At 37.0% G+C, this 26,594-nt stretch overlaps 1 protein-coding gene across 3 annotated transcripts in view; it reads right to left on the minus strand.

Moving 5' to 3' along the window:
* The window catches only part of DNAlig1 (DNA ligase 1), a 719,906-nt gene that overhangs the window by 591,459 nt on the left and 101,853 nt on the right, over nt 1-26,594 (minus strand). For all 3 annotated transcript variants that reach the window (XM_068225852.1, XM_068225851.1, XM_068225853.1), the window contains one exon: nt 18,509-18,684. In XM_068225852.1, the coding sequence (XP_068081953.1) occupies nt 18,509-18,684 (176 nt within the window). The remainder of the gene's footprint in view (nt 1-18,508; nt 18,685-26,594) is intronic.

Consider the following 26,594-nt stretch of genomic DNA (forward strand, 5'->3'; position numbering starts at 1 on the left):
ACTCTCTCCCACCTCATGTTTTTGCTGATTTGCCACGTTTTAATTCCCATAAAAATCCAAGAAAGGAAGCCAAACGTCTGTGGTTTAATCTATTTTTCTCCCATACATTGTTTTATAAACACACGAATCTCCTACTTTCTGCATGTTTCTGTCAGAATTTACGGTTTTGAGGGTGGAATCACATTACTTTTGCTTCAGTGCAGATATCTTAGGCTAAAGCTTTCGGATTAGTTTGAGACTCAATGAACTACCATTAGTTCACAAATCAGTTTGCGTTTTATCACACTGCAGTCAGGCGAAAGCTTTTGAACAGGAAGAAATGGGGGAAGGTGAAATCAAATAGACCAAATAGCAATCCCACCAATCAGTATCACCGACTGCTATACTGGGAAACAAATTTAAACTGTGTCAGTGCGACGTAAAGGTAATTTTAAGAAAAATATGCTTTTATGTTTTTTCCTGTGTCCTCTCTCTGCCCCTCCCTCTTTCCACAGTGATCTGCCATACTGTTTGACCTATTATGTGTTCATTTTCTTGTTCCTATCTCTGTTTTGTATGATATGTTTTGACATTCCTTTGTTCCTTTCCAATACTTACATCAGAAGTTCCTTACTTCTCAGACAGCTGAAAACTGGAATGCTTATCATAATGCCAGGAGTGTAGCAACGGTCATTACAGCAGCTAAATCAGTCCACTTCAGTAAAGTCTATGATAAACTCAATACATCACCTGGCGAGCAACAAATTTACTGACTCGCTAAGCAGCATCACAGACAGCTGACGTACAAAATGTTCAAGGAATCAACAACAAAGGAGGCAAACTTATCACCAATTGCAATAAGGTAACAAAACGATGGCAGCAACACTTTGAGGAAATCACCAATGAGGAGTTTCTGCATGCTCCAACTCCAGAGTCCACACCTGTACAGAGCCCCCTTATGCCGATCACCGAGGCTGAGGTCACTAAAGCACTGGGTAAAATGAAAGCAGGAAAGACAACTGGATCAGATGATATAACTGCAGACTTGCGGAAATCAAAGCACTGGTATTCAATACAATGGCTGATAGGTTTCTTTAACAAGATCATTGAAGAGAGAAGAATTCCAGTTCCTATTTGGAAGGCGAAAGAAAATCAACCTGAATGTTGCAACTATTGCACAGTATGCCTTCTATCATACACTATGAAAATCTTCTAACGAATTATCTATAAGAGGATCCAACGAATTGTCAGACTCACCAACAACTGCAGATTCGTTAAAGGCTGTGAAACAACAGATGCTCTCTACTCTGCTCACTTCCTTGACCTGGAAATGGTCCCTGACAGAGTGCCACATGAATTGATTTGGTTTGCACTCACTGAGCATGGAGTACCTGAAGAGCTAATAGAATGGGTCAAATGGCTCTATCATGATTCGAAGAGTCTGATACAATCAGGTGCTGGATTATTGGATGACTTTCCTGTTTCTGTGGGAGTACATCAGCGATCTGCTCACTCGCCTCTCCTCTCTGTCACAGTAATGGATTCCGTTACAAGAGATCTGCAGTAAAATGACCATTGGACTCTTATTTCTACCCTATACTGAAAATGTGCTGTTGGCCTCTGAAGATAAAATTGACCAACATGAAGTCCAAGCCTGGAACAACTGCCTCACAGAAGTTGGCCTGCGGCTCAACATGAAGAAAACAGAATATCTCACTACAGATAAAAATGATTTGGACACCATCAAAATCAATGGTGTTGACCTACCAACAACAAGGTCTTTCAAATACCTTTACTACCGATGGAACCCTCAATGCAGAAATCTCTAACCGCGTGAGTACTGTGTAGCTTAAATGGCAATGTGTGACTGGTATACCCTGTAAGAAAAAGATTTCAGACCAGCTCAAGTAAAATATATGGTTCTGTAGGCCATCCAGTTGTGTCGAATAGTGATGAATGCTGGCTTTCATCAAAAGAAGTAGAATGATGACTTGCTGTCATGGAAATGAAAATATTCACGTTGACACCTGGCCTGAACCCGCACGGTCGCCACAAATGATAAAGTAAGCAGGCGATATGGAGTGGCACCGATCGTCGAAAAAATTACAGGAAGTTGCATGGGCTGGTATGGGCATGTATTGCGAGCAGAAGCAGCAATAGTGGCAAAGAGTAGTGTTATTTTGCAAGTAGATGGGAAATGGCTGGTAGGAAGACCAAAGCAGTGTTGGCTTGACACCCTGCATGAACATCTCAAGGTTATTTACAGGCCTACGCCCCGATCAGGCACATGATCATGTCAAGTGACGAAAGAGCACCTAACCAACAGACCCCATCAGCATGTGGGATGAACGCTACAGAGAAAGAAGAAGAATACTGTAACATGAATACTTTTGATCAGATAGTGCATGATGTATGGAAATGTAATACATCTTTTACACAGGGTTGTTTTTTTTTTCACTGGAATTTACTTACTCGATAACAAGTTTCGAACACTGACGGAAACACCCTTAAGCTTGAATCCTTTTGCTAATCAAAGCATCCGGTCCCGCATTCTGAGATAGCTCACTTCCCAAGTCTTTAAAAGCCTTCACCAAATCCGGATCTTTGTCCTCAAGGTTAATATGATATTCCCCTTTCCTTTCTCCTGTCACCACCAGTGTCTTGCACTTTTCCACACTGACCTTCCATTCCTCATTCCTCAATCCTTCTATTCACTATATCTAGCTCTTCTTGAACCTCATTGTCATCTTTTCCCCAAATCACAATATCACCATATAACACCATGTTCAATTATCTTCATCTGTATGATGTTTTTGCTGCTCTCATAATCATCCATAACTATTATGAACAGAAGGGGTGACAGAACTTCTTTGTCTCAATCCACTTTCAATCATAAACCATTATGCTCTACTCACTTATGTTTTCATTCATTCCTTCATTACACAATGACTAGATCATGTTCATTGTTCCTTGTCAAATTCCTTTCTGTGACATTTCTTCCCGAACTTTGGTATAATTATTCATTTATTTTTGCAAATGTTCTGGAATCTACAGCATATCTGCCAACTTTGAAAAAGAGAAATCCAGAAAATCCTAAAGCGGAAAACTTTTGACAACACGCGTATGCGGCGCAAAGTCTTGAGACGTAAACAAAAAGGACGGCAAGCTGGGAGATTATAAAGAATACTAATAAAAGTCAAACATATGTTACGATCACCCCTGAAATCAAATTCGTATACAAAGTTACATCTTGACGAGTGTTCATCTGTTTCCACTTAACACTGGGAACACTTTCTGTGATCGTATAAAACAAGGAAATTAAGCAGAACATGCCTCCCTAAAAGACTGATAATATCGTTTCTTAGTTGAACTCATTAAGAACACCACTAAAAATACTAAATTGATTTCAAATTCGTCACAATTCCATGAGTTTAACTACCGCCAATGTTACACCCACACACAAACAAAGCCTTTCACAGCTGCAACGAATCACGACGCAGTTACTAAAGTTGTTATATCACAGGACACCAATATATAACTGATATATGTAAATTCACGGATTTCGATTCTTCAAAATCACAGCCTGCTACTTATTTGGGAACATCTCAGTGAAGTAGCAGTTGAGGTCAAACAGGTGACAAAAGCACGGCGATAATCGATGTGATTATCGATACATTTACCTGTCGAATTTCAAACACTGCATCCCGTATTACAAGCTACTAAGAAATTATATTAATAAAACCACCTTTCCAATACACAATAGTCCTTTATATTTAGGATAAAACCATTTAATTACAAGTAGGTCATGTTTTGCTCAATCTTAGTGAGCATCATCAGCTATAGATAACATAATCCATGGTGGGTCAGGGCCCTGATCCTGGTATATATAACGAAAAAACGTCTAATATACATTGATAAAATACGAATTTTTAACAAATTAAAAATAATCAATAAGATTATATTATGTCTATTCAAACAAATATTGATCATTAAAATTGCTTAAAATGTGAGTGGAATGAATGACATGAAATGTTACTATAGTATGTAGTGATTAAATGTTCGTATAAATCAATGACCATAATAATCTTTGCACAATTGCATTAGACTGTTTATGATTAAAAACAGTTATTCATATAAGGGTGAGCTCTTGTAATGAACTATGATGTTGTTTTGTGATAAAACGTCGTCTGGATCGGAGTATATAACCTTATGGGACTTCCTCGTGTTGTGTTTCAAACATTATTATATTTTGTGTAGTAATGATAATATTGGGTTTCAAATGGAGAACTACTGATCTCCTAGGTGAAATAATATAAATCGGGTGTATCCTGTAAAAAAAAAAAAAAAAGAAAGAAAGAAAGAAAAAGGAAGAATAGTATGTGTGTCAGTTGCTGGAATTTAAAGGCTGGACTACTGTAAGGAAATAATAACAGAAGGCGCTTACCCGTGTATTAATTGAGGGGAGATTAGTCTCTTGGTTGTTTACTGAGGTTTGGTGGTCACTGACTTGCTGCTACGTGTGTTGTATGAATGCGAACGTTGAGACGGGGAAGATAGCGGGAAGGGGAAGGGAGGCAGGACGTTACGCGAGTTGTCGGCCAATGGAGGGGATGCAGTGCTGGGAGGCATTGTAGGTGTGGCTACTGTTGCTGTTGTTACCACAGGAGGATTGAAAACATGTTTATAATGGAAAGTCTTCATGAAATTTTTAGCACTGATTCCGAACTTAGCAATTAGATTGGGAATTTGCTCAATTATGGGGCTATTAAAGTCTGAGACATCATTTAAATTACTATTTTTACTAAAGTACTGGTCCAAGGAAATGTAAGCATTTTCATACCCGGTCATTAGACTGCTTTTATTTACGTATTTGAGTATTTTCATATCTTGATCGACAGTACTGAAATTATGCCCTGTGTCCCTCATATGAATACTCATGGCGGAATGCTTTTTGTGTTTCAAGGCATTATAATGTTCTAAATACCTTTCTCTAAAGCTACGGCCAGTTTGCCCTATATAAGAAAAATTGCACTGTGTGCATCTGATTCTATATATTCCCGAGTTTGAGAATCTGTCGTAAATTGTATTAAGGGAGTTGGAATTGAAAAAATATTACGGTTGGTGTTGCGGGTCCGGTATGCAATGTTAATATTGTGCTTTTTTAAATGGTTTAGTGACATTGTGAACAGCTGGGTTGGTGAAAGTAAAAATAGCAAAATTTGCTTTTTTGGTTTTTTCGGAAACTAATGTAGTTGTACTCTTTGATCTAATTTTACCTATGATTCTGGTGATCATATCAGGTTTCAAACCATTCATCATGGCTAATTCTTTGATTAAACGTAGTTCTTTTTCTCGATTAGCATTAGAAAGAGGAATGTTCATGGCCCTGTGAATCAAGCTGTAAAATGTAGCCTGCTTATGGGAGTGGGGGTGCAAGGGTTCGCTTTTTATTGTTATAGGAGCGGCAGATGGTTTCCTGTAAATTTGGTAAATGAACTTATCTTTATCTCTAGTCAAAATTAAGTCTAAAAAGTTTGAGGAGTTGTTGACATCGTCCTCTTTAGTAAACTGAATACTGTGGTTAAGGCTGTTAAGGAGCCTGAGTACATTGTCACCATTATTCAATTGTTTATTTATGACAGCGAACGTATCGTCCACAAATCTTAGCCAGAGATTTACGCCGTTAATTTTATTAATTATTAATTTGGTTTCCATATCGTCCATATAAAGATGTTGGCAAGAATGCCGGAAATTGGGTCGCCCATTGCTAAGCCTTTTTGATGATATATTTTATTATTGAATGTGAAATAGTTATTGTTAAGTACGAATTTCAATAAATTAATAAAATTGTCTATTTCGTATCTGCTTAGACTGTTATGTTTCATAAGGTCAGATTTTAAAATGTTAATTGTGTCATTTACAGGTATGTTCGAATACATGTTAGTGATATCATATGATACGATAACATGATTATCTGTTAGCTTGAACATGGACAATTTGTTGCAGAAGTCAACAGAATTCCTTATGTAGGCTTTATTATTGAATTTATAATGCTTGTATAGGAAACGGTGCAAACATTTTGAAACGTTATATGTGGGACTATTACAATTTATAATGGGGCGCATTGGTATCCCTTGTTTATGTATTTTTGGTAGAGCTCTGGCTGTGGGTAACTCCCCTCAATTAATACACGGGTAAGCGCCTTCTGTTATTTCCATACAGTAGTACAGCCTTTAAATTCCAGCAACTAACACACATACTATTCTTCATTTTTTTTTTTTTTTTTACAGGATACACCCGATTTATATTATTTCACCTAGGAGATCAGTAGTTCTCCATTTGAAGCCCAATGTTATCACTACTACACAGATTATAATAATGTTTGAAACACAACACGAGGAAGTCCCATAAGGTTATTTACGCAGATCCAGGCGACGTTTTATCACCAGTGCAGTTCTTTTTTTCAACCAATATATGTGGTTTTAGCATTCCTCATCATGTTTATTTTTAAAAACAACATCATAGTTCATTACAAGAGCTCACCCTTATGTGAATAACTGTTTTTAATCATAAACAGTCTAATGCAATTGTGCAAAGGTTATTATGGTCATTGATTTATACGAACATTTAATCACTACATACTATAGTAACATTTCATGTCATTCATTCCACTTACATTTTAAGCAATTTTAATGATCAATATTTGTTTTAATAGACATAATATAATCTTATTGATTATTTTTAAATTGTTAAAAATTCGTAATTTATCAATGTATATTAGACGTTTTTTTCGTTATATATACCAGGATCAGGGCCCTGACCCACCATGGATTATGTAATCTATAGCTGATGATGCTCACTAACATTGAGTGAAACATGTCTTACTTGTAATTAAATGGTTTTAACCTAAATATAAAGGACTATTGTGTATTGGAAAGGTGGTTTTATTAATATAATAACTTCTTATTCTGAAATCCAATACGGTTTTACAATGAGATTTATAACTTGTAATGTTACCAGCTACTATCGAAAGTCAAACAAATCCGATTTGACCGCAGAAAGCAAAACAAAGCGCGGATATTCAAAATACGTAAAATAACATTGTTCATCCGTACAAGCGTAAAACACACTCAAAATACAAACATTTTACGGAAAAACCGGAATACTTGGCAGGTATGCCACGGTATAACCCGATTTTTCGTGACCTCGATTTAGCGTAAACCTGCATCTAATGGAAGAAATTTAAAGCCCTCAAAATTATTCCATAAGAGCAATGTAATGTTAAATCAAATATAACATAATTCACATTAGGGCAAAACCTGCATTTAGCATAAAGAAATGTTAAAATTCTGAAGTATATATTTTTATTTGCTATGGTAAGAGGACATTGAGAACCTACAAAGGAAGACATCACCATCCCTAGAATGGTAACATGAGAAAATTTTAAACACATCAGACATAACGATGTGACCCTTCGCGGAGTGGAAGGGATTAGCTTCCTGAGCTTACTGCTACTCTACCATTGTTTACGAGGCAATTAAATGACCGCACATACCTTAATGTTGTTAGACTACAATTCTACCGTGACCCTGGAGGGGGAACGTTTGAAGCTGCTTTACGTCTAGTATAATAACGCTCCTCCTTTCGGGGAGGCAAGGCTGCAGAGAGTGGAGGAGGCGTGTCGCTTACTGTCACGGCTTCGGATTTAGAAGGGATGGGGAGAGTGGATGTACAAAATGGCGGAGGCTCGTTCTTATTTATGATTTTATGGTCTGTTTCTTCTGCCTAAAGTTTCAAGACTTGATAATATCCCTTCGAATATAGGGTTTCTATTGTCAATTGTATCATTCAGGTTATTGTCCTGATTACATTTTTGTACTAAATAAATATATAAATTTTCTAATGTTCCTTTGTTTATTAAGGTATGGAACCATTAAGTTATTATGTAAAGACACATGCTTTCATTACAAAATAAAAACAAATTCCTATTTTCCTCATTTCGTTACAGAAATTAAGATGAAGCTCCCTTCTCAAAAAGTGACTGGCAATCAGCTTCAAAGTTTCGCATTAGACTCAATTTAGGGCACATTAAGCAAGCTCAAAATAAATGACAGCCTAACTGGAAGGAGTGAATGAAATGAGCATTCAGCAGTAATAAGAACAGTGTCAAGCCATTCATTTTTCAAAAAACCTTTTAACTGGAAGACAAATACAGTAAAACCTCGTTAATTCAAAGTCGTTGGGACTCAAAAATCGGACTTTGAATTAAGTGATTTCGAATTAACCGCCAATTCGCAACTCAGAAGTACCAACCCTTGACGCGTTACAAAATATTCTAAGACCCGTTATTGCATGCAGTTAACCTTGATTCACAGTTTATACCTTTCAAAGGCCATGAAAAAAATAACTATTTTCAAAATGTATCCAAGAAGGTGCATTTACAGTATTCAAATATATATATATATATTTTTTTTTGCTAGTTGCTTTACGTCGCACCGACACAGATAGGTCTTATGGTGGTGATGGGACAGGGAAGGGCTAGGAGTGGGAAGAAGCGGCCGTGGGATTAATTAAGGTACAGCCCCAGCATTTGCCTGGTGTGAAAATGGAAAACCACAGAAAACCATTTTCAGGGCTGCCGACAGTTGGGTTCGAACCTACTATCTCCCGAATACTGGATACTAGTAATCAAATAATGCACTTGGATATCTCATTGGAGCACGATTCAAAGACGAGGAGAAATCTATGCTGGCTCCCATGTGCAAGTGCTTTATTCATTGGATTACTATACTGTATGCATTTTAGATGCCTTGTATTTACACAGGAAGTACCCGATGCCCTTAAAATCGAACTTTCCTATGACTCTATCCTTGTACAATTTCCCGCCATGGCACTTCTCTCGTACTTCAGAAACAAACACTTACCGCGTCACAAAGTATTCTAAGACCCATTAATACATACAATCACCTCGATTCACAGTTTAAACCTTTCAAATGCCATTGAAAAAACTATTTCCGAAATGTATACAACAAAGTGCACTTACAATGTTTAAATAATGCACTTGGATAAATTACTGACAAACATAACCTCGCGCAACGAAAGAAAAAAAAGCCAATCGCACAATTCAGAGACGAGGATAAATTATGCTGGTTCCCCATGCAAATGCATTATTTTTTGGATTTCTGTACTGTTTGCATTTTTAGATGCTTGGTACTGGCATGGAAAGTGCCCGAAGCCCCTAAAACATTGTGGCTTATAAAATTTTCCTATGACGAGGGGATAAAGTTTCTTGCTTCCATGTGCATTGCAACGCACTAGAATGACCCCCATCCCCCACCGTTGTACGATTCCCTGGCTGGCACTTTCTCCTTTAAAATCATTACACCGTTTGGGCATGGATTAAAATAAAGAAATGCAATTTCATCGGCAATGACAATATTGTTCGGTGTCTACAAATTTATTATATGAGCCACGTTTTTTCGTCAACTGTCGGCATCGCCAGTGTTCACGGATTCTGTTTTCCCACACACTGCCTGTTGCATGATATTACGGCGTTCCTTAAAAGGTTGAATACAAAAGAATTCCGATTTCATTCAACTTAGATATCATGAAGCGCAATGTAGACCCACCGAAGTGAGTGTAAGTGCGAAAAGCTACCCCTCCACCTTCCGGAACAGGATTTCTATCATGATGCGGATAAATTTCGAGTTGAAATTACTCTGTAACATACTACTGTTTTAAAATGTAAAAGCAGTTTTGAATTAAAAGTCTAAATTTCGGTAATGGGGCGGACATTGTACTTCGAATTACGAATTATCCGTATTTCGAACTAAACAATTTAAATAACATGCAAAACTGTATCTCATGTTTCCGGGAACAAGAGCTTCTTTGAATTAGGCGGGATTTTGAATTAACCGATTTCGAATTATCGAGGTTCTACTGTAGATATTTTTAGTGTAACAGAGTTGAAACTTTTAACAGCTATTCTAATGAATAGATATAGTTTTTAAGCAGGCTAACTATGTATTCATTCTCATTTCATCAGTCCATTAACCCTCACATTGTTTTATCATCATTTTAATTTAATTTTATATTCAAATTAGTCTTTAAGAGAAACAATGTACCTGAAAATAATGTATTCAGAAACTTAGCGATTCACCTAAGCTTAACAACAGCTCAAGATGTTCTCAAGTGAGAACAAAACACGTACTGTTTATAATTAATAATTTGCTAAAAAAGCAAATAAAAAGTATCACAAAGGTGGAAGATTTTCAATTATTGTAACTCTCTGTGATTAGAATTTGATACGGAAAATGAAGCTGATTACTTGCAATGACTAAGGCATGGCGAGACCTGCGTAAACTTCCTTCTCAGCAGCAGACCAGTGTAAGACGACGTTGCTACGTAAGTATTACGTAGCGCTACAAACATCTGTTAATATCCATGCATAATTTTATAAAACCCATAGGGAAAGGTTTTCATCTTCATTCTCACGTGTTTTCACGTATTTGAATACCCTCCTCTCATCTTCAGAAACAGTAGACATAGCTTTCACCCGTATATACACACAACGTAAATGCATGCATACGACAAAAATAGTTTCAACTATTTCCATGAAATGAAATGGCGTATGGCTTTTCAGTGCCGGGAGTGTCCAAGGACAAGTTTGGCTCGCCAGGTGCAGGTCTTTTGAATCGACGCCCGTAGGAGACTGTGCGTTGTGATGAGGATTAAATGATGATGAAGACGACACATACACCCAGCCCCCGTGCAAGCGAAATTAACCAATTAAGGTTAAAATTCCCGACCCTGCCGGGAATCGAACCCGGGACCACTGTGACCAAAGGCCAGCATGCTAACTATATCCATATCACTGTTGGATAGATTTTATTTGCACATTCAGTAGTATGTTTTCTCATTTAACACATTCTTTATCCTCTGAAGAAACACCTTAATGAGATCTTACAGTATTAACTTAAAAATATATGCTGATAAGCAGCCAGATGGACCTCTTAGTTCCAATAACAAACCAAGAGTCATTGTAAAGTAAAAGCAGAGACAATTTATGGATATGGACACAACATCACAACTGATAATTGTTTTACCGATGTACTGTGTGGAGAAACAGAAACAAGACCAATTATATGATGCCATGACAAGGAACAAGTGAGAGCTGCCACCCAAATTTACTAGGTCACAAGGTAAAGAACTGTATTCCAGCCTCCTTGTTCTGATGTCAACCTAACAATGATACTGAGATAGACACAGAAACAAAGAAACAGTGAAGCCCTGTATCAACTCATTTTCTAACCAAACAAAACATGGTGTTGGCAGAATAAATAAAATGCATACCATATTTAATGTAGCCAGAAACGCTTGTTGTTGGACTAGGATCATACTCAACTCATCAACTCCCAAATAATTACATCGAGGGAACAGTCCTAAAGCTCTTAGAAGGCAACTGTATCCAAGGCAACTATCACACAAGTTCACGTTGCAAGAATTTTTCAGAAGAAGTGTGAACACAATGGGAAGAAGAAACCGAAGAAGATACATCAGAACAAGCCCAAAAGAGGAAAAGGACGCTTGCCATGCACTGCCAAGACTGGCAAGGAAAGGTGGTTGTTGAAGTATGAGTGCAGAATTTTCAGCTCGGCTGTTTGCTTAAAACCAAAGACTTTAATATTACTTATCTAGACTCACAAAGCGCGCTGATGCTAAGCAGAATATTGAATACTTTCGCGCATCGCCATGTTGTGGGCGCTTCAGCTTCGAATGCATGGCGAGCACGTGGTAATGTTTACAGATCCTTGCATGTTTTCGATTTGAATCATGCCTGTTAGTGGATCTGGTTTGGTATTATATGTGACGGAGTGATAATATACTATGAAATATTTTCCAGGAACGTGGGAGCTGATAGGCCTAGATTACGTTAGTTAAATTGATCAGCAATATTAGGCCTAAAGTTAGGCACTACCTGTGAAATGGAAAGATATTCACGAGGGTGAAATCGTGTGCAGCCTTCATTTGTACAGACTGCTATCAGAAGGGATCTGGTATTTCATTTCACAAGTGACTAGAAATTGAACTGTAAAAAAATAACTTTCATTTACCATAATCGAGAACTCAACAGGTTATAGGGTGGTTGATTCAGAGAACGCATGGACATGAAATTTAGAATATTTAGGCTTCTTTTCCTTGTTTGCCTTTTTCCAATTCATCGGGGATAATTGTTTAGAACTGAAAAGCTGTTCTGAAAAATACATATTTTTCAAACAAACTATGTAGCAGTATTACAAATTTGATAAACCTGTTAATACGCTATTCCAGAAAAATCTGTCAGTATAAAGTCTAAACAAAGCTCATTACAATCTTGTCAATCCTAGTCTGCATTAGAAAACGCTAATCAAAATAACCGTTCACTATGATATTAATCTTTTTTGTTTGCAGGAGCTTTACTTTCAATTTCATTTTATTTTCTTTCTGGTGTAAACCATGGTGCTCAATTAGAGAAAAATTAGAACACACTTTCAATTTTTATGTGCTCAGATAATGTTAATTCAGAATGAGTTTGTAAAAGCAGTAATATTTAAGAAGATAATATTATGAGGAGGGTATTACATATTTAATGATAACATTCTTACTTAAGCCTAACCAGGAGAGTTAGCCGTGTGGGTAGGACCGCGCAGCTGTGAGCTGGCATCCGGGATATAGTGGGTTCGAACCCCACGGTCGGCAGCCCTGAAGATGGTTTTCCGTTGTTTCCCATTTTCACACCAGGCAAATGCTGCGGTTTACTTTTAATTAAGACCACGTGCTCTTCCTTCCCATTCCTAGGCCATTCCTATCCCATCGTCGCTGTACGATATATCTGTGCCGGTGCCACGTAAAGCAAATTGTAAAAAATAAAACTTAAGCCTAAACCACGCAGAGAAACTCAAACTAACCCTAGACATTAATTTCATTTTAAGAAATTCACAATAGAAGACTAGCACCAGTGAAACGAATGTCGGGCAGCATTTACCTAAATCCAAATCACACAAATATGATAATTTAACTTCTACTCATCCAATTACGTTATTTCATATCCAAACCAAACCAAATCCCGTGGCACAACAGGCCCGAAAGGCCATATTTTCAATAAAGCTAAATAGCTGTTGATCCTAGGTTTCTCAAGAGACAGATTGCCACGAGATTCTCGTCCTTTGAGTTTGGCCTTCTTGCCATACGTACAATATTCAAACGCATCAGTTACAAACATGACCCTTATATTAAAGTGAGGAACATGATCATTTTCGAGGTACCGCTAGTGTATTTTTGTAGTAGTGTATTTTTCAGTCTTCTTATTCAGTCTGCTAAAGGTTTCTTTTTTTAGGTGCGCCACCTATAGGCTATCCAAAGGATTTGTGTAGATTGTTCAGTTTTTATACAGAATTATATTTTAATATTACCACAGTCTTGATAATATGTATATTTATTGCGTGTGTACACGGTAGTCGGCATAGGTTGTCATTAATTTTATAAGGCGAATGTTTTCATGTGTGCGAAATGTAAGTTAAAGCATGAATTCCGCCTTAAGCTGAGGAGCGACCGCAACATAGTGGTAGGCGCATGGACATGTCTTCCCCAGTCACATGCTTCTGCGCAGCCAGCGGTGTGGGGCCTTGCTTATAACAAGCCAAAGTTCACTGTCTTGCAGAAATTCTTCAGAAAACCAATAAATAAGAACGGTGAAAATTTGTGTCAGAAAAAAAACAAAAAAAAACAACATATAATTTGTACAAGTATCAGAGATCTCTCTCTTGAGCACCAAAGTAAGGTAGGCTTTACCAAAAATACTTACCACTCTTGAAATGCCATTCTCGACATATTAAATCTATATAAAAATACCACATTTATTGTGTTATAATATTTTGCTTTACCACATTTTTCCTAGTCCTGAAAATCTTGTCATCCCTTGGAAAAAGAACGAGACTTCCAACAACGATAAGAGCCCTTGCCACAGGAGGCAGGTCAGGAAAATTGTGCGATAATGAGAAAAGGCCTTAAATTCCTGAACATCACAGGAAGGTTCAATTTTGCTCGCTGGTTAACAGCGAGGATGTTAAATAACCCCACATGCCTGTTTGTGCTTGCATTCCAGTCAGAAGTTAGAAATTTATACTGTGTACAGTGATACAGTGAAAGGTAGTGAATAATTGTCGTGTGATAGCCTACCTACGGATTAGGAACACAATCATGTGAAGTTGACTAGCGTAGTGCATATTTGTCTTGTGGTAGCCTATATATTTATGGATAGAGAAAAAGGTTGTGAAATTGCTTACTAATGTAAACAAATTTAAAATCCAGGAAGTGGACAGGCACCTGCAGCATTCACAACTTTAAACGTGTAGAGGTGGCACGAAACTTCAACTTACGTCAGTGAAAGAGTTATCACGTTTAAGAAAGCAGGCAATGTCACTCTCTCGTACATGGCCAAGTGTAACCTCCAAATAATTAATGGACTGGGCGAGTTGGCCGTACGATCAGCGGCACATGGCTGTGAACTTGCACCCGGGAGTTAGTGGGTTCGAAGCCCACTGTCGGCAGCCCTGAAGATGGTTTTCCATGGTTTCCCATTTTCACACCAGGCAAATGCTTGTGCTGTACCTTAATAAAGGCCACAGCCGCTTCCTTCCCACTCCCAGGCCTTTCCCATCGTCACCATAAGACCTATCTGTGTTGGTGCAACGTAAAGCCACTAGCATTAAAAAAAAAAAAAAGCATGGTCAAAGAGTGATTTCAGGAAATAATGTTTAATAGACCACGGGTCTGAACTAACATTTGTTTTAGAAAGAGTGTTATCTGCAACAATACATTGATATGTTTATGGTATCCACTGCAAATATTTTTATACCGAGCACGATAGCTGCAGTCGCTTAAGTGCGGCCAGTATCCAGTAATCGGGAGATAGTGGGTTCGAGCCCCACTGTCGGCAGCCCTGAAGATGGTTTTCCGTGGTTTCCCATTTTCACACCAGGCAAATGCCGGGGTTGTACCTTAATTAAGGCCACGGCCGCTTCCTTCCACTTCCTAGGCCTTTCCTATCCCATCGTCGCCATAAGACATATCTGTGTCGGTGCGATGTAAAGCAAAAAAAAATTTTGCCGGGTGTTTTTACACATCTTTTAATAAACATATATGAAGTTTTGAAGCTTCCACTTAATCAATATTTGATTTATGTATTGTTATTCTACAGTGCGAGTTTCAACCTTGTGAAGGTCATCTTCAGCTGACTAACATAACATGTAATTAAAACATCACTCATACACAAAGAATGTCACATACTATAGGTAAAAACATTGTCAATTTGCAAATATTATTTGTCCTAGCTTAAGCAATCGTCTACATGAAATGAAATGAGAATTAAAACTTAACATTACTGTTATTTACATGGATGATGTATGTTAAAAATACAATGTTCTTAAATTATAAACGTTCACTGTTCCACATTTAAAACTTATAGATAGATTGAATAAAACATATTGAGGCACAAATGAGTTCATACGGCATATTGTACTTATGTAACTATGATATATCGTGTGATCAGCCGTGTTTGTCTACTGATAGTATAATGGTGTAAGTTTCTTGAAGTAATGTAAACACTTATATGTTGAAGTCAAGGTTGTTGTCTGGTATTTGATGATGTGGAACTTCATCAATCTATATTTGAATGCTTGCAGTCCATGTTAAAAAATTATAATTTTACTATAAAACTTAGAATTTGTGTAAAATTATGGATAGATCGTTAGTCTGACGACATGCTTCCCTCGGTCTTGATGTTATCTATTTTAGTTAAAATGTTATTACGTGTTGCTTGTTGTTGACATATCATACGTCAATTAACATGAAAGCTCCTTCTTCAATTTGTGTTGCTGGACATATTTAGTATCTGTAAAAATAAAAATTGAAGTGTAAGAAATTTACGCCTGCCAAGTTGGAATGTCAATTCAACGTGCGATAGGTGTGCATGTACTTAGTGCTGTTGTTGACTCCTGGTATGTGCTATTCGGGAGCACGTTGTGCACTGTTTTGTGTGCGCCTGAAGCTGATGCTTGTGGTTGTGGAAGGGAAGGTTGGAGGGGTAAGAGGAGCAGCTTTTCAGGGAGTAAGAGTGGAGCGGGGCAAGTCTTCTGGTGGTTCATTAATGTGTGTTGGGTTTTGTTTTTTGATTCTGTTTACATGAGTGTTTTTTAGAGAAGGGATAACTGCATTGAAAAGAATATTCATTCTGTCTGTAATTTCATTTAAATTAAAGTTTGGATTGGCATATTGATCTAAACTGATGTGAAAATCTTCCATTTTGATGAGGAAGGGGCCCTTCAGGTTTATACTTAGAATTTGCATGATGTTTTCAATGTTTGTAAATTTGTGTTTGTAGTCTTCAATATGTTGACCTATGGCTGAAAAATGATTATGTTTTATTGTATTGATATGTTAAAGTATCTGAATGTTCCTTCCAGTGCGCCCAATATAACTGGCCTCACAGCTGTTACATTTCATACGATATACTCCTGAATGGTTAGATTTGGTGTTGTGTGAAATGTTGGCATTATTATGTGTAGTTCTGTAGGCTATTTTTTGATTTAGATTTTTGAAAATGTTGGTTATAGGATATATATGGGTGTTATTAAAAGTCATAAGTACGTAACCTTAACTGGTTTTGTTGGTTCTGGTTAGTTTTGATTTGAGTTGATGTTTTATTTTATGGATAATTTTATTGATCATTTCTTTTTTGTATCCATTTTGTCTGGCTATTTCGTGAATCAGATTCAGTTCTTTGTTTAGTTCTTCTTGTGTCAGTAGTATATTAAACGCTCTGTATATCATAGTATAGTATGCTGCTTTTTTGTGTGCGTTAAGGTGTATAGAGTATATTTTTATTGTGTTAGACGTATGTGTGGGCTTTTTATATATTTTACATGTTAAATGACTTCTACGCCTGGTCATAGATGTGTTTAGCTAATTTATGGTATGGTTGTTTTCAGTTTCCATGGTGAATTTTATGTTTGGGTCTATTTTATTTAATTGTTCTAGTAATTTGATTTCATTGGTGAATCTATTGTCTATTATAACAAAGATATCATCTACAAATCTATACCAGAAGGAAATGTCTATATTGCTGATTTCTTGATGTTCTAAATGATCTATGAAATTTCGGCTAGTATGCCTGATGTTGGGGATCCCACTGGTAAGCCTTGTTGTTGACAGATGGTGTCATGAAATTTGACGTAATTGTTGTTAATAGCGAAGTCGAGTAATTTAATGAACTCTTCTATTTCAAGGATGCTCCGTTTACTGTAGTTTTTTAAATTGGAATCTATTAATTTTATAGTTTAATGTGTTTTAAATGTGGAACATTGAACATTTATAATTTAAAAACATTGTATTTTAAACATACATCATCCATGTACATAATAGTAATGTTAAATTTTAATTCTCATATCATTTAACGTAGACAATTACTTAAGCTAGGGCTAATAATATTTGCAAATTGACAATGTTTTTACCTATACTATGTGACATTCTTATTGTATGAGTGATGTTTTAATTACATGTTATGTTACTCAGCTGAAGATGACCCTCACAAGGTTGAAACCGGTACTGTAGAATAACAGTACATACATAATGTATTGTTTAGGTGGAAGCTTCAAAGCTTCATATCTGTGAATATCAAAAATCAATACAGACATGAAACTTATAGATTATGAAAAGACCTTTCAATACACTGTTATTTAATAAGCCCTTGTGGAAAACGTTTTCACATTTGCACTCCTGTTTTTTGGTTGTTTCTTTTTTTTCCACACCTTTTTAATACTCTCCTCTCATCATTACAAACAGCAGATGAGCTTTCACTGCACCTACAAATACACAATGTAAATTGCAAGCATATCAAAAATAGTCTCAAGTGTTTCCATAACTGTGTTGGATACTTTTCATTCATGTGTTCATGTTTAACACGTTCTCTTTCCTTGTCCCCTGCAGGAACGACTTAATGAGGTGTTACATTAGTTCAGAATATTTCTCATTTCATGTGTTGATGCAGTTCAACCGAATGCTCACTGATATTATATTATTTTATTTCTATTTTTTTAATACATTATTGCATACAATTTCTTTGTACTTTTATATTTTAAAATTTGTATCATTCTTTTCAGAGTAAGTGCATGCATTTCAAATACAATGCCTTCAGGGGTCTGTGTTTATGATTTATGGCAACAGAACAGTTCAAAGTTTAGTGTACTAGAAAGCACTTCCAAGCATTTGAAGTGATCTCCTAGGCACACCGGACCTCACATAAAATTTCACATATTGCATCTAACATAGGATTAAATGTTCTTGCGAAGAGTAACAGTGACAGCCATATTTAAGGATTTAAGGATTAACCTTTCTATGCTGTACTGGCCAGGATTTTTAATAATAGTACAGCAAGAGACTAAATTGCTTTATGACAGAAGGCAAAAAAATCTGACTGGTTTGAATCACTTACCTGTTTCTCTACGGCCATGCATGGGAGATGGAGGGTGCCAATCTTTGGTAAGAGAAGGAGTGCCTGTGCTAGGTGAACTACCGCTACCCAAACATAATTCAAGACCCGACAGGGGACTGTTGTCATCGCTTCGCCGACTAGGTGAAATCGCAGGAGACAACGTCGGGACTTGCACTCTTTGAAATGAGAAATGGTATTTTAGAATCACAGAACACCAAAGCAATCATTCTTATAAGAAATATACCAACAGGCACACGAATGATAATGGATCATATACTATCAAAGGGTAGAGAAGAGTCCACCTATTCAATACCATTAGCTTGTATAGTGTCCTATATAATTCGAACTAGTTTCGAACCCATATACACTGGGTCATCTTCAGCCACGATCCAATTGGAAAAAACATATGCTCACATATAACCAATAATAAAGTCATCAAATTGGTATGTCTCAATTTACAATCCAAATTTAAAATATTGACGAAGTCTGAACACATCCAAAATTGAAATCAAATGATACATCAAAACTTCTATGGGTGGTACCGAACTATGTTGTCGCTCCTACAGCAACCAAACGTTCCAGAGTTGATCTGGTAGATAGACGAGCAACTTTGTTTATAAATTATGTTTTGCACAATAATAATATGGGTAATGGTTTGTTAAAGGTGAATGTTCATAACTTGAATAGGTATTCCTTTTCATCAGACGTAGTGATCTATTGTTTAATTTGGTTTGAAGTGAATGTCTGAAAAGGAAATATTTGAAGTAAATTATTGAGAAAAGAAGGGAAGCTAGAAGATTGAGATTAATATACAGCTATATGAGACAAAATGAGAGGTGGCTCGCCCTTTAACAAACCATTACCCATATTATTATTGTAATAAACAATTTACAAAAGCAAGCGACTACATAGTTCGGCACGAACCGCAGCAGTTTTGATGTGTCATTTTATTTCAATTTTGGATGTGTTGTTCGGACTTCTTCAATATTTTAAATTGGATTGTGAATTGAGACATACCAGTTTGATTACTTTACTGGTGCTGTGTGAGCACATGTTTCTTCCAATTGGATCATAGCTGAAGATGATCCAGAGTATACATGAAAATCTACAGCCAGTTTTCAGTCATTCGACCGGATGGCCCAGTGTATATGGGGTCGAAACGAATACCAATTACGGCATACACTACAGTATACACTATACAAGCTAATGGTATTGAATAAGTGGACCCTTCTCTACACTTTGATAGTGATCAATTGTCAATAGGGACCATAATGAAATTCATAACTTTTGAAATGGATCATATATGAATTTGAGCACACTGAAATAATTGTCAATATTAAATGGGGAAATAATCACAGCAAAATTAAACAAAAAAAGGAATCACTTAATTATGGAAATAAAGGGACCATGAAACAGAATATTGTATTCTTAATCCCAGATGATAACCTGTCAACCTTAGGATTTTTATTTTATTAGCTACCTGAAATATATCGAGGCTGCTGCAGGGACAAAGCACTAATACAGTTGTACAATTGCTGATAAAAGTTTGGAAAATAGTATAAGGGATAATAATAATAATAATAATAATAATAATAATAATAATAATAATAATAATAATAATAATAATAATAATAATAATAACAACAACAACAACAACAACAACAACAACGTGCGGCCTCTGGAGAGGCCTGGTGCAGGTCTTTCGAGTTCACGCCGTTTAGGGGTCCTGTATGTCTGTGAGGATGTGGCCCTACCTACGACGAACACTAATGATGAAGACAGCATACACACCCAGCTCCCGAGCCATTGGAATTAACCAATGAAGGTTAAAATTCCCGACCCATCTGGGAATCAAACCTGGGACCCCCGGGACCGAAGGCCAGCACGCAAACCATTTAGCCATGGACACGGACAGCAGAAGATATTAAGGATAATAACACATTATTATGCAGCATATATGTGATAACGTTTAATTTTGATGGATCCCTTACTGCCGAGATTGCAATATCTTTTATGGTATTATTAGGGATACCTAACATTTTACAGGTCTTTAGAAAAAGGCTTGGTATTGCTCCACAAGTATCCACAATCAATCCAATCACCTCAATACACTCAAGGTTGTACTTGCTTTCATAGCAGGGCACTGTAGGTTCATAGACAGCCTTCTTCTCATTGTCTACCTCCTGTGGCTGATCTCAATTAAATGTGAACATCATGGTTGGATCTAGTACGTAGCCAGTTTTTGAGTCACCTTTAAAGGCTACGATGTCTATTTGCCTCGTGCTCTCTTGTATAGCGATTCCAGAAACTTCCTCATGGGTGATATATCCTCTCCTTTGTAGCGAGTCGGCTAGCATGTGACAAATGATGGGTGACTTGGAGTTTCACCGTGCAGGCAAAAGACAAGAACATGTGGAAGGGTTTTGAATTCACTGTGGCAACGCTGACAGTGGTTCAAGTCCAGACTTCTCCCTGGCACAGCTCGGACTGCAGCAACATTAAAAGGCATTTTGAGGGCATCCATCCATTTAGAGCAAGAGAGTCCGTTGTAGTGCCAGATCCTGTTGTTAGCAAGAGTGTAGTCTTTATAAAGAATAACCCCTTTACCCTTATGAGGTAGTTTACAACACTCTTGATATTCCGTGACATGGAGCTCAATCCTAACTTTACGAGCATCTATACAATTGTCCCTGGTATTTTCGAATTTTTCCAAATCTTGCTAATTTCAACTGATGTTGACAGACATCACTTTCCTCATCCAAACTGCAGGAGTCAGCGATGTATGGATTTGCAAACATTTTTAGTGTCCTCAATCCATTGAGCTGTTAGAGAATGGCTTTCCATTCGGCTCTGAACAAACCAAGACTTTTACATATACGATGGGTGTTCATCAAAGAGTTGGGCGTACCTATAGGCAGCTATAAAATTTCTTTCAGCGCTCCTCTGATCATCCTGTCAGCGTCGATAAGGAATGCACGAGGTATTTTCTCCATCAATGCTGTTTGAAATATATGAATTAAAAATGGACAAAGTGATGAGTTAATTATACTAAAGATCTGGTCAGTATGTACCACAGATGAAGATGTCAATAACTCTCTAATTTAGTCTTGAGCACACTAAAAGCGGACTTTGAATCAAAAATTTAGGCATGCGTCAGAAAAGTCCATGCTGAGATGGTGGACGTATTCATCAGGTGATACAGGTCATCATCATCATCATCATCATCATCATCATCTGCAATTTCCAGCTGTTGGCCGGGTCTGCTTGGAACATAACCCTCTCCATCTCCTCTAGTCTTTCCACCACTTCTCCCTAGTCACTCTTGCCGAGTCCTCTCCCCTTCTCTGTACACACTCTTCCACTCCTTTTATCCACCGGTCTCTTGGTCTTCCTCTTGGTCGTTTAACTGTTATCTCCATTTCATGCATCCTCCTCGGTATCCTTTCCTCTGTCACTCTCTTCATATGTCCATACCATCTAAGTCTAGATGTCTCTATCATATTCTGTAGTGGCTCTTCTTTTACTATATCTCAAACCTTCTCATTTCTCATCTTATAGAAGGTATGTTGGTGTAATCAAAGATATTTAGATGGTCATTCTGCAATTTTCCTCTGGAGAAACTAATTGCGAAGCATTAAAAAAAAAAAAAAATGGATTTCTAGATCAATCTCTTTAAAGTCTAGGACTGCCGTTCTAGTGAGCTCTATAGCGGACCGATTATCTATAGCCACAATGATGGTGTCATCTATAAAGCCAAGAACCGTAATAGGCCTTAAATCTGGAATTAGAACGTCAGGGTGACCACCAAATCCAGATTTTAAAATTCCCTGAAATTTCCCTGTTTTCCAGACACAAGAACCAGTTTTTTCCCTGACACATGATGACAAAAAACATAATTATAAAGGAAGTGTCAGTAATATTAAAACACATTTTTAAAACTTCCAAAAAAATAAATGAGCAATTAATGTGCATATTAAAACTTGGAAGTTTAATTTAGTCTAATTAAATTCACTTTAAGTTTTTTTAAAATGTATTACCATTACTGCTTCAGCGAAGAAACTTCTTTGTAGCCACCAACGACTCGAGCTTCTGCCATCACCCTCCACTTCTTTTCTTCTAATTCTTTCAGCAACAAAGCGGCCTTTCTCTTATTTTTTGCAAATAATCTTCTACTTCCAATATTTCACGTTTCTCCTTTAGATTTTGAACGTACAAAGCATGAGCACTCCTTGCAGCATGGAGCATGTTCTTATTAATGGAGACCCTTTCAATTCCACCAGGGTTTGGGATAGAATCATATATATTATTCTTTGTGCTACAAGGGATACTTGTAGCATGTTCTCTACTATAATTTCTTTATTAACAGGAAAACCACATTCAAGTGAAGCATTTCCAAGAAACAACATTAGTATCATTTTGAGAAATGAAGCCAACTTTTCTGTTCTCAAATTTACTATTGGAAGAACAGTGCGAAGCCAAAAGTGATCTAACCTCTCGTCATTAGAATACAAAGAATTCACTTCTTTCAAAGTATCATTCTCACAAACAGAAGTGAACTCCCTTTGTACATGAATGGCTCCATTACTCGAGATCCATTTGTTTTCAACAAAGGCATTTAAAGCTATCCTTAGCAGTCTGATGCTTAGAGGCTACTTGGCTACACTTGGATCGAAACAAGAAATTAATTTAGTCAGTTTATATGCTAGCGGTGAGCTGATGTGGCCAACAGCTGGAAACTGCAGATGACAACGATATGCCAGCGGTGACCTTTCCAGTAACTATTTGCACAAAGCTACCATTCCTCTTAGATAATGTGTGCAAAACACTAATATATCTCTATCATTTAATCCAGGATTGCCACGAAGTGCTGCTTTAGCAGCATAACCTATGTCAATTTTAGATGCAGGCAGATTTTCTTTACTGTCTAAATACGTTTTAGGAGATTTCCTGAAGACTGCAGTGACTCAGACTTAATAAACCTTGTCATGATATTTATCATCAATGAAAGATTCATAAAGGAGTGATGCAAATGGGAGATCTGTCAAACTTTTAGGAATGGTTCCAAATCTCCAACAAGTGATAATAAAAATGACAACTTGGCCTTAAGAACCTTATCTTAAAGTGAAGTTGATACTATTTTGAAGCTGTTATAGCTTGGGATTTTCTTGTCTCTGTTTGTTCCTTCCACATATTTTTCGACATTAGGTAGGATATCTATAGCATGTTCAATGACTTGAAAATTTTCAAGCCATCTTATAGCACAATATTCCGAAGGAAATACATTTGAACCTGAATAATGTATATAATCAGCACGACTTGCAGGAGCGTAGCAAAACAAGAAGTGAAGAGCACGAAGAAACTCTGCAATATTCCACTGGGTTTCTTTTACTGCCATTTTATTTGAATTGTGCACAGTATGCAAGCCACAAGATCCAATGTTCAACAAAATAGGAGCATCTAGATCATCTAATAAATTACCAAAATCCTGAAGGAACTTTTTATTAACATTTGGACCATCCACTGAAATTTGTAATTTTTTTAGATAGAGTCCTTGCTGTGCTTGCAAAAAACCATTTAACAAATCTGAGTAGGTAGAGTGACCAAGAAACATGGAATCAAAATAAGAAGTGCATACTTCATTAGTATCAGGATTGAAACAATGAACTACAAGATCCATTTGGCCTATCTGAGAAACTTTATTCAGTGACTCGTCAAACCCAACGGTGAAATGTGTGCACTTACTACCCATCTCAAGAACCTGTTTATGGAAATAGAGAGCCAAACCATGAGTGATTGTATATGCAACTTTTGTTCTGTGCAGTTGAACTTTCGAAGCTGTTTCAGAGTCCGGAAACATTACTGGAAAAAACTGAGAACACAATATAGGTCTAATTCAATGAGCTCACCATTCCCCAACAACACAGAATATTCAATAGTAAGCAGATCAAAACATTGAAAATTCGATCGATCAATCATATAGCTATTGATATTATTGATTACTTCACATTCGAGATCACACTTTAACTTTTCATTAAAATTTATTCCTGGCATAAAAGACATGCCCTAGATTAATGTTATAAAAACTGAAAAATGTGTATGTATTACACGGATAAATACGGTATGTCAATTTTATCTGGCAGAAGAATGAATTTCCAGATTTTTTCCTGAATTCCCTGACATTTCCAGGTTTTCCCGTTAATTATCGAATTCCCTGACATTTCCCTGTTTCCCAGGTTTTCCATACGGGTGGACACCCTGAACGTAGCCGTATTCATCGTCAACTGGTTTTTCAGACAATATATGATCAGTTGCAAGATTGTAAAGTGTAGGCAAAAGCAGACAACCTTGCATCACACCCCATTTCAATTCAATTGGCTTGGTCATTTTGTGATTTACCTCAATCTAAGTGAAGTTATGTTCCTGACTGTTTGATATTAGACTGGCTTTCTTGGAATGGGCATAGACTGTAGAGACTTTCAAAGATGTGCATATCTTACATTGTAGAATGCTTTTCTTATATCCAAGAATACAATCGTAGCATAGTTCTTCTTCTCTTTTGTGTCAGGTAGAATCGAACACAGAACAAATATGTTGATTTGGGTTGCTGGTGAACTAGTAAAATCCACGTTAACATTCACTGAATGACACAAACTCCCTAAGGTGCCTGTACAGCAGTCGCTCGATAATTCTCCGCACAGTAGAGCAGATAGTGATCTGTCTGTTTCCAATATCATCACTATCTCCTTTTTTGTGAACAAGCACAGTGCTAGCTGTTTGGAAACTCGGGGGGTATATACCCTGTTTCAAGCATTTTTGATGCAATGAGAGCAATTATCTCTTATACAATCTCATCTGTAATCTCAACAAGACATGATCGGGGCCTGAGGCAGTGTCAATAGCTATGCCAGCTGCTACCGATGAGACTTAAGGATTTTTTGTTTGGAACAACTAATGTATCCACAAAGACGCACACATGAAATGCTGTCAGTTGTGCACACTATTTATTTACAAATTGTATTTACATTCCATTCGCACGCACTAATGAAGTGCCTTCTTGATAAACGAAACACTACTATAAAGAATAAGGAGACTGCAACAGCTGCATGTTAACCATCAACCCAACAAAACCAATTCACATACATTACTTCAAACACTTCGCTAACACAACTCCCACACAAGTCTCATTAAAACAACTCCACTCTACCATCAAGACTGCCCCTTTATATACGTTGCCTGGCCAGGCTTATAGAAGAATATGACAACAGATTTTCTCGAAAATTTGAGGCTCTATAATAGCCTAGTTACGAGGTAAAGAATTTTTTATAACTATCTAGTGCCAAAGATACATTATTTCGGATATTACAGTGTGTTGCACAATGATACATTGGATTATACATTATATATTATTAATTAAGAGTTCTTGCATAAAATAAACATACATATACATACATACATTAGATGTTCATGACATAACCTCACAAATAATACGGTCGTGATTTATACCACATAAAGTACGGACATAACTAAGTAAATAACAACAATAATACTACTAATACAAAATGGATGTAAACACTTCACAGATATACCTCACAAGTAATAATAATAATAATAATAATAATAATAATAATAATAATAATAATAATAATAATAATAATAATAATAATTGCATTATTTACCCATGGCTTAAATAATAATTTTTCCAAGTTATGTTAGTCTATTACACATGCATCGATAACCCCTTATAACTTGAAACAATTTCAACAGTCTATCACACTCGTCGACTTTGCATTGGTCGTAGATTGCATCTTCTCTCTTCCTCAAATGTCGCTGGAAGTGCCCTCCTCCTCTTGACCGGATCGTGCCATGTCGGGGAGTCGGTGTTGTCTCGCTGCCACCCTCTTCCTTCATTGTGGTTGATGCATTCACTTCCTCATGACCAGATTGTGCTGTGTCATTAGTAGCCTCTCCTACAGGTGGACCCGTGGCAGTACCACGCTTCCTTTGTATCCGCAGTGGTTGGGTGACTCGCCGAAATTACAATGCGTGGACCTTGACAGGAGGATTGGTCTTTAGTAGGTGGACCCCA

Source organism: Anabrus simplex, chromosome 2, assembly GCF_040414725.1.
Source record: "Anabrus simplex isolate iqAnaSimp1 chromosome 2, ASM4041472v1, whole genome shotgun sequence".
Lineage (NCBI taxonomy): Eukaryota > Metazoa > Arthropoda > Insecta > Orthoptera > Tettigoniidae > Anabrus > Anabrus simplex.